This window comes from Trichosurus vulpecula, chromosome 1, assembly GCF_011100635.1.
Source record: "Trichosurus vulpecula isolate mTriVul1 chromosome 1, mTriVul1.pri, whole genome shotgun sequence".
NCBI lineage: Eukaryota > Metazoa > Chordata > Mammalia > Diprotodontia > Phalangeridae > Trichosurus > Trichosurus vulpecula.
Genome location: NC_050573.1, coordinates 62,441,029 through 62,458,127, shown reverse-complemented (window position 1 = coordinate 62,458,127; position 17,099 = coordinate 62,441,029). Strand labels below are relative to the sequence as shown.

Sequence of the window (17,099 nt, the reverse complement as noted above, 5' to 3'; positions counted from 1 at the left end):
TCATTGGTAACCAGATTAAGGCAGTTAAGTAACTAATCAATGCATGATGAAGATATGGAGACCTAGAGTATGTTTTTCCTTTTTAAAAAAATGAACTTAATGACAATGAAGACGTTCAAAGAAGTCTTTTCAGAAATTTGAAAGGAAGGAGCGAGAGAATGGTGTCATTTGAGGAAATAATTGGTGCTATTTTTTTCTGGTTCTGGAATGTGTTTTTGTTTTTCATGTAAAGGAGAGTTCAACATCTTTTTCAGGAAAGCAAAAGAAGCCAACAAAGAGGGAAAGGTTAGCATAATTTATGGACCAAGTTCCAGTGAAGGGAGGTGATGGGATCAAGAGTAGTGATACTAACTCACCTTTAGAGAACCACTGTGCCTTCCTCAGAACAGCCATGTGAATAGATAATGTCACTATTACCCCCATTTTATACATAAAGAAAACCAAAGCTTTAGTTAAATCACCTGCTGATCACACAGCCAGTAATTATTTCAAGGGAAATTTGAACCCAGGTCTCTGACTTTGTCTGCTTTTCTAGGGATTAGCCACATCTCTGAGACAGAACGTGAAGGATAATGACAAATAATATAAGGTTTTAAAAGAAATTTTAAGAGGGAGAGGAGAAAATCAAAGGTGGACAATTTAATTCTGGTCTTCTTGATCTTAAGATATCTAGATGGTGAAGGGAACAGTGGATTGGACCTAGCATCAGGAATACTCAAGTTTGAATCCTGTGTTGGTCACTTAGTAGTTTTGTGACTCTGGACAAGTCATTTGACCTACCTAGGCCTCAGTTTCTTCACTTGTAAAATGGAGATAATAGTACCTACCCATGAGGTTGTTGCAAGAATCAAATGGAATAATGTAAGTAGAATTCTTTGTTTACAGACCCTGAAGTGCTCTGTACGTGCTAACTAGTCATAGTGGTGGTGATGGTGGTAGTAGTGAAGTCAGAGGCAGAGTCCTCATTGGAGCAAGGGTGTACAAAGAGCGAGTGAAGAGAGATGACCAAAAATGTAGAATGAGCATGTTCTAGAAGGTCTTCAACATTAGTCCTGGGAATTTGGACATTATCCTATAGGCAGTGGACAGTCCATAAAGATTTTTCAGTTGGAGAGTGAAATAATCAAAACTTCAGGGTGAGAAATTTAACTGGCCACCTCCATTATCTTTTTGGGATTTAAGGCAGCCTGTGAAGGAGGATGGGATAATACTAACCTTCACTGTCAGTCATGATCAGTTCAAGCGTAATTTATAACAGTATGTCGATTTATTTTGCATCTGTGTAGGAGCTCCACAGACCAGGGCAGTTCACGGCAGCCTGTGGTTTAATAGATAATCTTGGAGAGTTGTTGAGGCCCTCAAAGGTTAAGTGACTGTCAGGGTCAGGATTTAAATCCAGGGCCTAACTCCCTAAGCACTGTATCAAATTCCTTCTTAACTTGTGGCAGACCTTGCTTTAAAAAAGAAAAAGGGTCAGCAAGTCATATTTATTTAGCCCTAATCTTTACCTCCTGCCTGACAGTGAGAGATAATAGCATAACTACCGGGGAGTTGATTTCACTAAATAAGAATGATTTTGTATTTGCTTGTTAGCTGTCCTTGAAACTTCCCTAAGTAAATCGTAAGCTCTCTGAGAAGTGGGACCAAGTGTCTCCTTTCTTTTCCAGCTGTCTTTTTCTTCTTTGGTATCTCTCCCTTACACCTCAGGAGAATTTAGAAAAAATAATTTTCTGCCTTGGGACAATATAAGTATCTAGTAAATAACTGTTAAATATTTCATGATAAATTAAAGTCCCTAATCAAGTATATATTGCTTGGAACCTATTAAATGGGGCAATTAAAATGAAAGCAAAAACATGTGGCCATACTGTTCTTAAAATATGTTGAAATGCAAATTTGGAGGGGAGAGATGCTTTTTGGTGGTTTGTCATCCTGGAAATTAAAAAATTGGCTATTTACCACAGCCCATTTAGGTGATATATCTAGGTGAGATTAAACTGGTTGTTGTGCTTTGTAGTACTGCATTTAGGGGTTCCTATTTAAGAACCTTTTTAAAATCAGCTCTCCCATGAATGAATAAATTAGAATGTATCTTGGCAGGATAGTTCAGCATTTTTGAAGCACTGGATAGATTTAGAAGTCTGATGTTGGAATAGAGCCAATGCTGTGTCACTAAAGTCACTGATCAGTTGATATGAGGACTTCCTCCCCTAGTTTAGATGACAGCCTGTCCTCACCTCCTCTCGTGGAATTTTTGTCCATGTCCTTCCATGAGTCCTCCCTGGAGGATGCCTTCTGCCTCCATCTGGTCAGTTTTTCGTGGATGCCAGTGGAACATTGAGGCATTCTATGTATTATGCTTCATCTTTGCTATGACAACAACAACAACAGCAATAATAGTCTCATCAGATCCTCACAAGGAAGAAAGGGCTGTTGTTACACACATTTTATAGGTGAGGAAACTGAAGTTGAGGGAGATTTAAGTAAGAGAAGTTTAAGTGCTTGCAAGTGACCGAGCTGGTTTTGAACTCAGGCCCTCCTGACTCTAAGTGAAGTGCTCTTACCCACTGCATCATGGTGTGTAGATGCCTCAAAACTAGCCCACTTCCTTTTTCGTCCTAGATGTACTTGATAATATTTTTATGCCACATGTAACATGCATCATCATTGGCAATGTGACGACACTCAGGTAGTTCTAAATTTTTATTTATTTGAACCACTTTTCCATTTCCGTGGCCTCTACTGAAATGTGAGTGCGGTCCAATGGAGAGAAGGCACTGGACTTGAAGTCAAAGAACCTGAGCATGCCCTTGCCTCTAGGTGAAGCACTCAGGGTACAAAGGGAAAAAATAAGTCCCTGACCTCAGCTAGACTACAATCTCATGAGGGAGGAGAGGGCGTACAAAAAGGAAGCTGAGAAGGGTGAGGAGCATGGCGGAGAAGCCCAGAAGAGTGCAGCTCAAAGGTGCCCTCCTTCACCGGAGGTTCTGGGAAGAGCTTCTGGCCCTTTACCCTTCAGTCAGAGGATCCTGAGGAGGTGTGAGTCCGAAGGCTGAAGTGAGCTTGCAAGGTGAAGAGATTATAGTGATATCTAGAGGAGTTCTGCTGGGAATGTATGACTTAGGATGAGTCACTTAACCTCTGAGAGCCCACGTTTCCTTCTTTATAGCAACTTTATTTGGGCAGCCAGGTGACAATCTCCCAAGCTTATTGTGAAGATGAGATAATGATTGTAAAGGGCCCAGCACAGTGCCTGAAACCTAGTAAGCACTATATAAATGTTTGCTATTATTATTACTACACTGAGGATATAGGCCTAGGTAGCCTATAAGGACCCTCAGAGCCCTCTGTCTGTAGTCCTACGATCCTACATAATTCTGTTAGTCTAGACTGTTATGTCCTCCTAGCTCTTCTTGTATGCTGATACCAGGACAGTCTTCTTAAAGCATGGGTCTGATCAAGCCACTGCTCAGATACCTTCAGTGGCTCCCGGTTACTTGCAGAATAAAGGCTGAATTTCTTAGCATCACAGGCAAAGTCTCTTGCCACATGTCATCACCCAGTTGCTCCAGCCTTGTCTTGTTACTCTCCCCAGCAGTCAGACAGTTTATTATTCTTTAAGTACCTTTTACAAAACTACTTCCATGTTTTTGCTCTTATTGCTCTCTCTACCTTTGATTCCTTTTCTTACCCCAGGCTTTGTTGAAATTCTTTCGTTTAGGCTGAGTTAAGTTTCACCACTACTCAATAAAATTTTCTAAGTTCCCCCGGCCAGAAATTGGCTCTTCCTTTCCTTAGATCATTTTCTTTTTCTGTTTACTTTTTTTTCCTCTCGAGGCAGGGTCATACTGCTAGTACATGTGTAACAACAGTGTTGCTAGCAGCTGCTGAGAAGGTGAAAGACCAACAACACCAGCACACAGGAGGGCTGCTAGCACAGGTCCTTTGACCTGCTTTTCTAGGGAAAGCAGCTTTAAGGGGTTAACAATTTCAGTTTAATTAAACATACATATATCATTCACCTAGTTCAGGGGAAAAAGCCAGCATGCTGAACTTCAGAGAGAATACAAACAGAAATTACAAGTATACATTATATAAACAGAGCAAATAAACACAAATCCATTTATCCACACCAATACATAGTTACCAGAGAGAAGCACCAACATCTGAGTTTTCAAAGCTGGGGGTGGGGGCTGCTTCAGTGGCTACCCAGAGTCTTGTCACCAACACTCTTTAAATGAGTGTGCCCCCAAAGGCAAAAACGCTCACCTCTAGGTTTATATATGCTTCTTCAGGGTCAAAGGGCATCACAATCATGGGACTCAAACCCACGTGACTTAGGCCTTCTTGTGACATAAGCAGGTCATCAAAGACTCCGGATTCAATCGAAGATTCCTTAGTGCTGAGAAGCACTCCAGAACAAAGACAACAAAAAAGTTCACTCTGCTTGCCATTACATTTGAAAGGCAAGTATCATCAAAGGTCCTTGATTACCTCAGCGTTCTAAAAGAGAAAACAGTTTAAAAAAAAATGTCAGGTCTGAGACTGGATTTGAACTCAGGTCCTCCTGACTCCAGGGCAGGCTCTCTATCCACTGTGCCAACTAGTTGCCCCTTGTTACATCATTTTCTCCCTCTCCTCAGGCACTTTCATGCCTTGCATTACAGCTATTTGTGTCCATGTCTTAACTTCCCTGCCAAATTGTAAACTCCATAAGGTCAGGGCCTGTGTCTCATCGTGTTTGCATTCCCTCTTCCTGTCTTCCCCACACGCAGAGCCTGACATGATGGCTTATTTATCATAACCCAGCAGATTTTTGTCAACCTTTATTACTTGCATGGAAAGTTCTGTCAGGAATTAAATTCTATTGAAAGTACTTGGAAGGGGAGAAGAGACGCAGGGATAAATACCCTCTGTAACCTTTTTTAATTTGCACAGCTACATTTAGGTGATTTTCTGGGAAATGGCACTTTTTATTGTTAAACATTGTGCCTGTTTTTGGAATTGGACTATAGCTAGTTTTGTAAACCAAAGTATAAGAAACAGAAGGGATTGGATTTCATCAAGCTTAGTTTGGCCCAAGGCTATACGGAATCTCTGGGCAGGTCTCTGTATCCAGCATCTCATTAACAGGAAACCTCTGTTAAATGAGGCTTTTAAACTACACCAACACGGTGATAATTGAAGTTCTAATGGTGACCCTGAGGCACTGCAGCATCAAATGCCTTTTGAGTCATCAGATTTTGATATATTTAGTATTGTTTTAGTGTATTTTATCATGTTGGTCTTTGTAAAATTTATCATTTGTATTACATATTGTAACTATATTAACCAGCATATTTTATTGCCAGTTGCCTCTTTCGCACAGATGGCATATAATAGTGGGTGTTCTGCAGTGTGACTGTTAAAATAGTACTCATGGGACATGAATTTAGGGGTATGATGAAAAGACCACAAAGCCTGCAAACATAAAGTTTAAATCCCAGGTCTTAAATTTGTTAGCTTTGGACTGTGAGCAAGTTGTAACCTTTCTAAGCGTCAGTTTTGTCATCTGTAAAATGCAAATAATAATACTTGCTATGCCTATCTTGTAAAATTTTTGTAGATTAAGTGCTTTTTAGTGTTCTAGATGCTTTGAGAAACATGAGGGTTTTTTTTTTTAATTATATTGTATTCTGAATTTGTTTTATGAATGTACAGTTCAGGGAGCTCCATATATATGTAGTCCTAGAGAGTTGTCTGGGATACTGAGGGACTAAGTGATTTGCCCAGAACTCGGGGCACAGGGGAGTGAGAAAGAGAGAGAGAGAGAGAGAGACAGAGAGAGAGAGTATGTGAGAGTGTGAGTGTATGTGTGTGTGTGTGTGTGTCTAAGTAAGCTGAGGCTTGTCCTCTATCCGCTGTCCCAGCCTGCTTCTCACTGAGTTTTAGGAAAAAGTTTTGGTGAGCTTTTATTTTTAAGAAAACATGTATATTTTCTGTCAACATTACCTTTTTTTTGGTATTATTATGGATACCTTGATACTTTCATGTATTAGTAGTCTCACCGGGGATATACCAAGCATGCCAGAGGCCTTCATCAGAGATTTTTAAGATCTCTAGGTTACCAGGGTAGCCCTTAGGCTATGTATATGCTGTGTTTCATTCTTAACACATACTTTGATCCACCTTCTTTTCCAGTTACATGTGTGCTTAATTATATCTGTCCGCCTTCTTGAATATACGTCAGCTGTTGGCAGTGTACACGTACATACACCTACCATGCATCTTTCCATTGCCCTTCACATTACATGTAATTTTGATTTTTCTGAGACCATGTTGCTCAATGACTTTTTCTGTTCCCTGATTCAGTCAACAAGCATTTAATTAATGTATTTATGATAATAATAGCTACCATTTATATAGTGCTTCAAGGTTTGCAAAGTGCTTTATAAATATTATTTTATTGTCACAACAACTTTGGGAGGTAGGTGCTATTATACCCATTTTATAGATGAGGAAACTGAGGCTGAGTTGAGGTGGGTTTTTTTTGTTTTTTGCCCAGGCCACCACTACTAAATGTCTGAAGCTGGATTTGAACTCAGGTCTTCCTGACTCCCGGTCCAGTATTCCATCCAGTGTACCTCCTAGCTCTCTCTGTGCTTACTCTGTGCCAGGCATTGTGCTAAATGCTAGAGATACAATTCAGAGCCAAAAAAAAATAGTCCTTCTTCTCAAAGAACTCATAGTCTAGTTGGAGACACATATATAGGATAAATTGGAGATAATCTCAGAGGAAAAGCACCAAAATTAAGGAGAATCAGAAAGTGCTTTTTGCAGAAGGTGGGATTTAGCTGAGAGGAGGTGGAGATGAGGAAGGAGAGTTCCAGGCATGGATGAAAATGCTGGAGATGGAGTGTCTTGTGCAAGGAGATCTAGAGGATATGAGGGAGAAGGTGGAAGGTTATGGGAATGATAAGAAGGAGCCAGATTGTATAGGTTTAAAAGCCAAATAGAGGATTTTATGTTTGATCCTAGAGGTTATAGGAAGCCACCAGAGTTTATTGAATAGTAGGGAGAATTGCATGGTCAGAGCTGCACTTTGGGAATGATGGGGTTGGAGAGATACAGGAACCCCAACACTAGAGTTCCCTGACAAGCTCGTCTGGAATGAATTCACAATCTCAAGCATTTTTTAAGTCAAGGTGGCAAAGATTTATTGTTATGCTTTTCAGCAGGCAAGAGTTCTTGGGGAACCCGCAAACTTGGAGGGATACAGTTAAAATTTATATAGGATAAACTATAGTAAAACATGTGCCAAATATGCCAACTAGGTGATTCAGGGAGGGATTAGGGAGTGGTCACTTCTTAAAGGAACATGCACTTTTAGTATCTACTGCAAAGGTATTTTACCCAGAGTTCGCTGGGAAATAAACCAAGGCAGGGCTACATGGGGGTGTGATTTGAGGCCTGAAACATCACTAAGTCAACTAACCATCCAGGCTAACTGAGAAATACCCAGGCTGCCACCCATCTTGTCTTGTTAGACAAGATAAATGTAGGGAGTATACATATATCTAGGTCTAGGATGCACATAATGAGGAGTTCAGGATACATATAATAATTCAGTGAGTAGTAAATATCTTTATGAGCCAGTACACAGCTAGTTCAAACTAATAAATTCTATAGGTGCAGGTGGCTACTGTATCAGGAAGAGAGATAAGTGTTTTGCATACTGTCCTTGGGCTGGAGAGAAACTGCCTGAGACAGTGTTTTGAGGCTAGGGAGAGATGTGATTTTGGAATTGGGTCCAAGCACAGGCACACAAGCACCCCATCAGGAATGTTTTAGTAGCTATGTAGAAGAGACCAGAATGTAAGAGGAGAGAGTAATGGAAGACCTCTGCGTGATGTGGGGGAACGGACGGGAAGAGAAGGATCTATTGGTGAATGGCTTCAGTTTTTCCAATGAAATATTGGGCAAGGTTCTCACTCAAAAGGGTGGGGGTAATCAGAAGGTTTGGAAAGGTCATTGTGATGAGTGGGATACAGTGAAGATAGGGAGATGTAAAAAGATCGCCTTGCCACAGTGAGGACAGGTTGAAACTACATAACAAATTTGTGGAGGATTTAGCATGGTTTCTTAATTTACCCTAGCTTCATTCAGCCTATGAACCAGGAGCAAAAGGCAGCAGATAGGAGGCTGAGGCTGTGCAGGGCAGAATCAGCAGTATGATAAGGGCTTATCCAGGGATCAGGATGGGGAAGGGAGAAGAATGCAGCCAATGCTTCGGGTGGATACCGGGGAAACCTGGGCCGTGGAGGGATTGTAGGTCACTCTGAGGTCAAAAAGCAGGGTTGGAGTCTTCAGGCAGAGGGAATGGTGGAACAATTAAGCATAAAGGAACTTCAGAGTTCATAAAAATAGAAGTAGTTGAGAATGATAGTAAAATAAAGAGTTTGACCATATCTGAAGTGAGGAATATGTCTTGGGATATGAGTAAATTGAGGAACTAGGAAGTGAGAATGTTTAAGAGAAAGTATGTTGCAGTTCTCTGGAATCAGGACAATTATTGGGAAGGAGGTGGGGGGAGACAGAGACCAAGAGACACTAAATTCTTTGAGGAAAGAAGGGTTGTCCTGGGAGGGGCGAGGAGTTGGTAGACTCTGTCTACCAGAATTTGGATGGGGTGATAAATATGGATTGAATGATTCTTAAGGAAGAAGCAGTTGCTGAGCTGGTGGTGCAAGATGGGGAACCTAGAAGTGGTAGTGGGAGCAAGGAGTATTCCAGCCCAGTGGGCTTGGTGGGGTGGGAGGCAGGACACATAAGGAGTCAAAGTGCAGCTGGTTCTGGAAAGGGTGGCTAGGGAAACTGTGTCAGGAGGAGGGAGTGCCAGAAGATGAAGTAGGAAAGGAAAACTTATAAAATGGAAGCAGATTTAATTTGTGTAAGGAGAACATTCTCTCCATTTTACGGGTGAGGAAACTAAAGCATGGAGAGGCAGGACCAAGATTTGTATCCTAGACTCATGACTTTGCTTCCCCCATTTGTCTCTTTATGAATGAAGGTTCAGATTTAAATCTGCACAGTGAATCTGATACGTCATTAATTGAGGATGCTGTGGCAAATTTAGCCTTGTAGAAACTGGGACTGTTCCTTGAGCGATATCTTGTCTCTGGTCTTATACCTGGTGCTTTGTTTTTTAAAATACTTTGTAGTGAACTCAGGTTGTTAATTTTAGCGATTTGGGGAGTTGAATGAGTCTAAATTTGCTGTGCTACGTATACATCCTGCTCTTTTTAAGTTGTAACTTTTAAAATCTTTTCAGATACACAACACTGCACACGGAGCCAGGGAGGCATGCTGAAGTCCGGCTTTGGGCAGAATGAGTTTACAAGATGCTGGCAGTGCTGTTTGCCAGGAGAAGGCAGCCTACCATCTTCATATTTACCCTCAGCTGACTACAGAAAGTGAGGCTTTCTGCAGAGTAACAGCCACTAAAGATACCACCACTTCAGATGTCATCAAGGACGTGATAGCAAACTTAAACTTAGATGTCACCAAGTGTTATGTTCTTGTGGAAGTAAAAGAAACAGGAGGTGAAGAATGGGTACTAGATGCAAACGATTCACCTGTGCACCGAGTATTACTTTGGCCTCGGAGGGCCCAAGATGAACATCCTCAAAAGGATGGGTATTATTTTCTTTTGCAAGAGAGAAACACAGATGGGACCATAAAATATGTTCACATGCAGCTGATCTCTAAAGCAAAGGAAGCTCGAAGTTTGGTTGAAAGGGGCTTTCTTCCTTGGCAACAGGAAGACTTTGATGATCTTTGTAATCTTCCTAATTTAACAGAGACAAATCTTTTGAAGAATTTGAAGCATCGTTTTTTACAACAGAAAATATATACTTATGCAGGGAGTATCCTTGTTGCAGTTAACCCCTTTAAATTCCTACCCATTTACAACCCTAAATATGTCAAGATGTATGAGAATCAGCAGCTTGGAAAATTGGAGCCTCATATCTTTGCTATTGCAGATGTGGCCTACTATACCATGCTCAAGAAACATATCAACCAGTGCATAGTTATTTCAGGTGAAAGTGGCTCTGGGAAAACACAAAGTACAAACTTTTTAATTCACTGTCTGACTGCATTGAGTCAGAAAGGGTACGCGAGTGGAGTAGAAAGGACGATTCTGGGCGCTGGCCCTGTATTAGAGGTACATTTTTTTTTTCCTTTTAATCCTGTGATTTTTCTGTATGTCTTATACTTTGGATTTCAAACTTAAATACCTTTTGGGCTTTCAGAGTTATGACATGTTTGTAGTTCTTATTTTAAAAAGTATCATTTTCTGGAAATAACAGAAACAATTATTTTAATTCCCTTTTCTGTGCACAGGACTGGGCTAATCCTTAGAGAGGGCAGCTAGTTGGGCTGGAGTCAGGAAGGTTTGAGTTCAAATTTGGACTCAGACACTTATTAGCTGTGTGACCCTGGGCAAGTCACTTCCCTGTTTGCCTCATTTTCTTATCTGTAAAATGAGCTGGAGAAGGAAATGGCAAACCACTCTAGTATCTTTGCCAAGAAAACCCCAAACGGGGTCACAAAGAGTCGGATATGACTGAACAATAACAACAATCCTTAGTATTTTTCTATACAACCAGTATAAATGTTGAGCTATACCATTTTCTAGTGAGGGTTTTCTATATATTGCATATTTGAGATACACAATTTAAATGGACTCTTTATGGTAGGCTAATAATCCTTCCCAGCTAAAGCAATTATTATTCACTAAAAAATTATTTCATTTTAGAGGTGCGGTATGCAGACAGAGAGAAACAGAATGTTGGGTCATTAGCTATTGCATTTAAGTAGTATAGAGAGCTCATGACTATTTCGAATTCAGATTTTCACAGCTTTTACATAGTTTTGGCTAGAAAAGCCTCGCTATCATCAGTCTTTTGACTAGTTTTTGGAAACTCAGCTACGTTACTGCTGTGGTATAAAATGTATAAGGTACAACATTTTACAACTTTTTAAAAATATGTATCTATATTTATGTGTCTAAATGAGTGTTGTCCCTATCAAAGTAGTCATCTCGAAGACTATAGGCTACAGACAATGATGTTGCCATTGCACAAAACTTTTCTTGTTTCCTCTTTTGGAATTGCTTCTAGAGCCTGCAATACAGTCTTTTCAATGTCTTTAGTGGTTAAAAAAAAAACGAAGAAAACATAAACTTCATCTTTGGGGATAGGTTTGATTCTTGGAAGCAGCTTTCCAAACAACTGGTAAAGAAATCAGGTGATTTGAATTGTGCCACTTTTAGTCTCACATTAGGTATAATGATGATGTGGACTTTCTTGTTTGCTTTATAAACAGTCTTAGAAGGCAATTCCAACATGTTTTGAGTTTAAGGCATCATTGTTGAAATAAGTGGATAGCCTTCGAGATGACTGCTTTGAAGGACAGTTCTCATCTGCATGTATTACTTCTGGTCAGCTTATTTTAAAAAAAAAGTTGCATTATTTTAAAACCCTGCTGTGTAATCCCACCAAAGCCAATGAGTATTTATTGCTTTTCAGTAATTGGCCTCAAAAACGTTAATTTTTAACCTGGAAACAAAATAGTGGTAAATTTGGAGCATTTGATGATTTGTTTAAAGGATTATCTTGAGGACTGAAAAGATATGTAAAACAAGAAAGGTTTTTGGTTTGGTTTTGCTTTGTTTTTAAACTTGTTTTCTGCTCTTTGAAAGGAGAAGTTGACTTGAGGTTTGCTTGATGCTGGATCTCACAAAACTTGCTGCAGTTTAACTGTGCAATTTTCAACAAAAAACAGGAAGGGGTCACTGTGGAAAGCTTAGTTCAATCAGCTGATCCTGCCAGGTTTGAGCAAGTTAACTGTTTACTGTCCCTGGGTGCTAGGCAGGGATACAGGAGAATGAAATTATTGACTCCGTCTTGTGCCATATGGGAAATAGGAAACTAATACAATTTGTATTTCAGCAATCTGTTCTTTAGACTATGTAGTACAAACAAAAACAGTTTGTTCAAAACATTGCTGTAATTAATATTTTAACTAGTTTCATGATGAATGTTTAGACAGCAAATAACAGTGTATAATTGTATCTGCTGTGTGTTTATTTTTGGAAATGTTAACCTTCACAAACACAATTTAATAGATGTTAGTTTGTTTTTTTTTTTTTATCATGGGATGTTACTATCAACCCTAGTGACTAGGTATGAAACTGTCTCCAGTCTATAATAGGGATTGTTAACCTTTTTTTGTGTTGTGGACCCCTGTGGCAGGCAGTCTGGTGAAGCCCCTGGATCCCTTCTCAGTTATATGTTTAAATGAATAAAATAAAATATATAGTCTTACAGAGGACACCAATTATATTAAAATACAACTGTCAAAGTTTTTTTAGAAACAAGTTTATGGATCCCAGGTTAAGAACTCCTGTTCCACATTTAGCTAGCTTCTCTCCTGCCTCCTCTGCCTCTTTAAAGTTAAAAAATGTTAACCCTATTCAGTTCAGCAAACATTTATCAAGCTTCTTTTATGCACAATGCCCTATGCTAGGTGCTGAGGATAAAGAAATAAACATGACACAGGTGGGGTACAGAATGTACAGCAACAAGTATCATCGAAGGTAAATTGTAATAGGGACAAAGAATAATTCCACCGAGAGTTCTCCTAAGAATATCTGAATGAGAAGATGCCTCCCCCACTCCTTGGTAGAATGTGCCATCAACATCGCATTTAACTTGAGAATATTTCCAGTGTGTTGATTTTTTTTTTGCTAGTTTTTGTTTCTCTTCCTCCTTGTCTTTAAAAAACATTTATTCTTTATCTGGGATGGCTGTCTGTAAGGGGGCAGGAAAGGAATATTGGAAGAAATTTAGGCAATGTAAAAAATAAAAGATAATGAAATGTGTTTTTAAAAAATAATCTGCACAAAAGGAAAATTTGAAGAGACACCTTATTTCAGATGGAGGAAAATCAGGACAGGTTATAGCCCTTATAAAGGGGTGACACCTGAGCTAAGCCTTTGAGGAAAGAGAATTTCAACAGATAGAAAAGTTAAGGGAGAGGAGTGAGTGAGTGAGTGAGTGTGTGTGTGTGTCTGTGTGTGTCTGTGTGTGTCTGTGTCTGTCTGTCTGTGTAGAAAGGAGGTGAGAAAAATAGAATGAGAACAGCCAGTGGTCTACAAGGGTCTAGTTTGGCCAGAACACGAAGGGAGAAATACAGTGAAGAAGTAAGTCAGGACTAGATTGTGGCCTTAAGTGCCAGATAAGGAATTTGAAGGAACTATTGAGAATTTTTTTTTTTTGAGTAAGGGAGTGACATGGCCAGAATCATACATAATTTGGCATCTGTGTTTAGGGTGGATTACAGAGGGGAGAGACTGGTGTTAGGGAGACCACTTAGAAGGGAGTTAGGATAGGAGAGGTGATGGGAACCTGAAATAAATTAATAGCAAAGGGACTAGAAATGTGGAGATAGTTTGATGAAAGATGTTCGGAGGTAGAATTGACAGGACTTGCCTAATGACTGGTTGTCAGGATTGAATGAGGGGGGAAAAGTCAAAGATGATGATGAGATTTTCAGACAGGGTGACTAGAGAGATGGTGATGACATCAACAGAAACTAAGAAGTTTGATGCAGGCCAGGTTTGGGGGGAAAGATCTTAAGTTCAGCTTTTGCCATGTTGAGTTTGAGTTATTGATCAGATATCCTGGTGGAGATTACTGTTGTTTGTGTTTGTCCTTTGTTTTCGAAGAGGACCATGACATCAGGAAAATGATGACATGACTTGCGGTTGTAAGTAAGGGAGCACGGTCACCAGCTTCACTTTCCCCTCCAGAGCCATCTGGGTCCAGTGACCAGATATTCATCAGGATGACTGGAGATGGCCCAGGATGCCTTAGGAGACCCTGGCCCTTTTAGGCTAAGGCCTTTTCAGGTACTTACTTAGAGTGAGGTGACGCCCATTCAGTGAACAGGCCTCTTTCAGAAGTGAATCAAGGGATGGTCCCTTTAATTGGAAAAAAAGAAAAAAAATCAAGCTGGGAGGGGAAGACCCTTAGGGTTGCTGTTCCGAGTGGTAACTGGTGGAGATAATGAGTGAGTGGAAGAAACACAGGAGTAGAGCTATGCTAGGCACCTGGGGATACAAATACAAAGCCATGATGGGCTCCAAGGGAGGTACTGTGGACCTTCCAGGGAGAAATATCCACGTCAGAGAAGAGGTGATAAGGAAATAGAGGTGCAAAAAGTTGATGATGAGTTCAGTTGTCTGAACTCATTATCTTTCCGGCAGGGGAATCCCAGTCCCCTCCAACCTGTGTCATCCTTAACTTCTCACTCTGTTTCCCTTCTGTATACAATCTATTGTCAAACCTGTCAATTTTACTTCTACAGCATCTCTCCATCTCCCTTCTCTCCTCTAATACTTCTACCACCTTGGTGCAGGCCTTCATCACCTCATTCATGCACTTTTTCAATAGCCTTCTGTTGTGTCTGCCTGCCTCGAATTTATTCTCGCTCCAGTCTGTCTTCCATTTAGCTGCCAAAGTGATTTTCCTAAAACACAGGCCTAACCTATTCACCTCACTGTTCAGTAAACTGCAGTGTCTCCCCATTGCCTCCAGGATCAAATACAAAATCTTCTCTTTGGCTTTCATAATCTAGGGCTCTCCCCCACCTCCAGCCTTTCCAGTCTCTGCCTTACTACCCATCATCCTACCACTCATGTACTCTTCAGTCCAGTGACACTGTCTTTCTTGTTCTTCCTCAAACTCCCTCCTGTCTCTGTCTACTGGGTTCCCTGGCTTCTTTCAAGACATAGCTAAAATCTTATCTTCTTTAGGAAACCATTCCCTACCCCCTCTTAATTCTAGTGCCCTCCCTCTTAATTTTTTCCTATTTATCCTGTTTTTACATATTTATTTGCTTTTTCACATCCCCCATTAGATTGTGTGTTTCTTGAGAGCAAAGACTGTCTTTTTTTTTTTTAGTTTCATTTTATTTTCAGTTCCAAATTGTCTCCCTTCCTCTGCCCATTGAGAAGGCAAGAAATACAAAACCCATTACAAATATGAAGTAATACAAAACAAATTTCCACATTAGTCATGTTCCAGAAAAACACAAGTAGAGAACTGTCCTTTTTTTTTTTCATTTGTCCTCAATTACCTCCCTTTGATTTTGTCTTCTGTATAAGTGTTTAAAAAAAATCCAAACTGATCAGTTTAATCCATCTGTGTCAGCATTGGTGATTTTAGACCATTCTCTCATTTTTTCTTCATTGGAATAATTTCCTTTTCTTTCCTTAATTTAATTCACAAGGGTTCTTCTATACCTATTGAGTTGATTTCTCTTATATATAGAATCTTGGACTTGGAATCATGGAATCATGCCTGTCCTTTCTCTGACATCTTGAACATCTGTTCTCTCTACATGTAGAGTACACTTCAGCTGTATGTGTGTGCCTTTCATTCATTCCCTTTATTACCTTTCATAAACTCCCAGGTGGTATGATCACTTCTTCCTAAGATTCCTGTCTTTTCTACCTATGCTACTTATTCCTCTTTCTTGGTCAGAATCAAGATCAGAACATCAGTTTCCCTTATTGCTTCTTCTGTTATCTTCTGCAGAATGAAATTAACATTAAGACAAGTCTAGAATTTCTCTGTTGCTCATCTAAATTCAACAAGAGACATTCAACAGATGTGAACTCTCCCTTCACTACTATATTCTGTCAGTTCCATCATCCACTTGTGAACTCCTCATTCATGTCTTTCTTCTGGCCAGTCATTCTGTAACTTATTTCCACTTCTCTTTCGTTACCCTTTAATTTCGTTCAGATAGTCTTGTACCTCATTTCCCTCTCTTTCCCTCTAATTCCTGGATTTTCACAGATAGGTATATCTTCTTGATATTCAGTGGCACTCTTAACATTTTTAAAAAATCTATTCATTTTTAATAATTACATTCATCCATTGTTTACTCAAGTCATGCCATAAAATCCCACTAAACCTCATTGATGGCTTTAAGATTGCATTTGTTTCCTTGCAATAAGAACTCTAATTACAATATAGAAAATAGATGTTAAGAGTTTCCTGTGTGGAGTACACTGCTAGGTGCTGAAGGAGATCAGAAATTTAAAACACATTCATCTGCTCTTGATGAGATTAGGGTGATAGGACAGCAACAAAGATAGCTATTATAGTGCACAATATTACATAAATGCATTAGAGAGCTATGAAATGAAGTGATACATGAGGAAGAAATGTACATAAAGTTTGGAACAGCATTTGAGTGAATTGGGCTTTAAAGAATGGTAAGGATGGGTGGGAATTCAACAGACAGAGGGAAGGCAGTCAGGTATATGGAACAAATTGTATGAAAGTAACTAGTGTAGAATGAATGGGAAGGCTGGGAAAATAAAATGGCATGGGAAAGAGGCATTTGAATCTTACTAGCAAGGTAATAATTGGAAGCCATTGAAAAAAATTTAATAGATGGAGTCCCATGACCAAATTTATGTGTAAGAATTTATTCTGGAAGTGATCCAAAAGTAGGGTGATAGCCATGAGAATAGAAGATGGGACAGATTCAGAAGATGTTTTGGGGATAAAATTAAATTGACCTTGTAACTATTTGGATATGATAGGGTAAAAGGAGCAATAACTTTGAAGTTATAGACAAAGGAGACCGTGTGAATCAATGAAGATAGAAACAGTGAAGTCAGAAGGATGAGAAGGGAGCAGGTTTCGGAGGAAAAATGAGGAACTTGGTTTTAGACTTAAGTCTGAATCGATAGTGGGATATCCAAGTAGAAATGGGGGTCTAGAGCTCAGGAAGGAAGTCAGGGTTGTAGATTTGGATTTGGGAGTAATGAGTGTTAATTGATACCTTAGTAGTGATTTTATAGGGCCACTTAGTGACACAGTGGATAGAGTACCAGCCCAGGAGTCAGAAAGACTGATCTTCATGAGTTCAAATGTGACCTTACATACTTAGTAGTTATGTGACTTTGGGCAAGTCACTTAACTCCATTTGCCTCAGTTTCTCATTTGTAAAATGAGTTGGAGAAGGAAATGACAAAT

The 17,099-nt window shown here is 39.7% G+C and overlaps 1 protein-coding gene across 8 annotated transcripts in view; it reads left to right on the top strand.

The window, feature by feature from the left end:
- MYO9B (myosin IXB) overlaps window positions 1–17,099 on the top strand; it is a 130,027-nt gene that overhangs the window by 21,991 nt on the left and 90,937 nt on the right. For all 8 annotated transcript variants that reach the window (XM_036763522.1, XM_036763531.1, XM_036763536.1 and 5 more), the window contains exon 2: window positions 9,311–10,204. In XM_036763522.1, coding sequence (XP_036619417.1) covers window positions 9,368–10,204 — 837 coding nt within the window. In that variant the 5' untranslated portion in view covers window positions 9,311–9,367. The remainder of the gene's footprint in view (window positions 1–9,310; window positions 10,205–17,099) is intronic.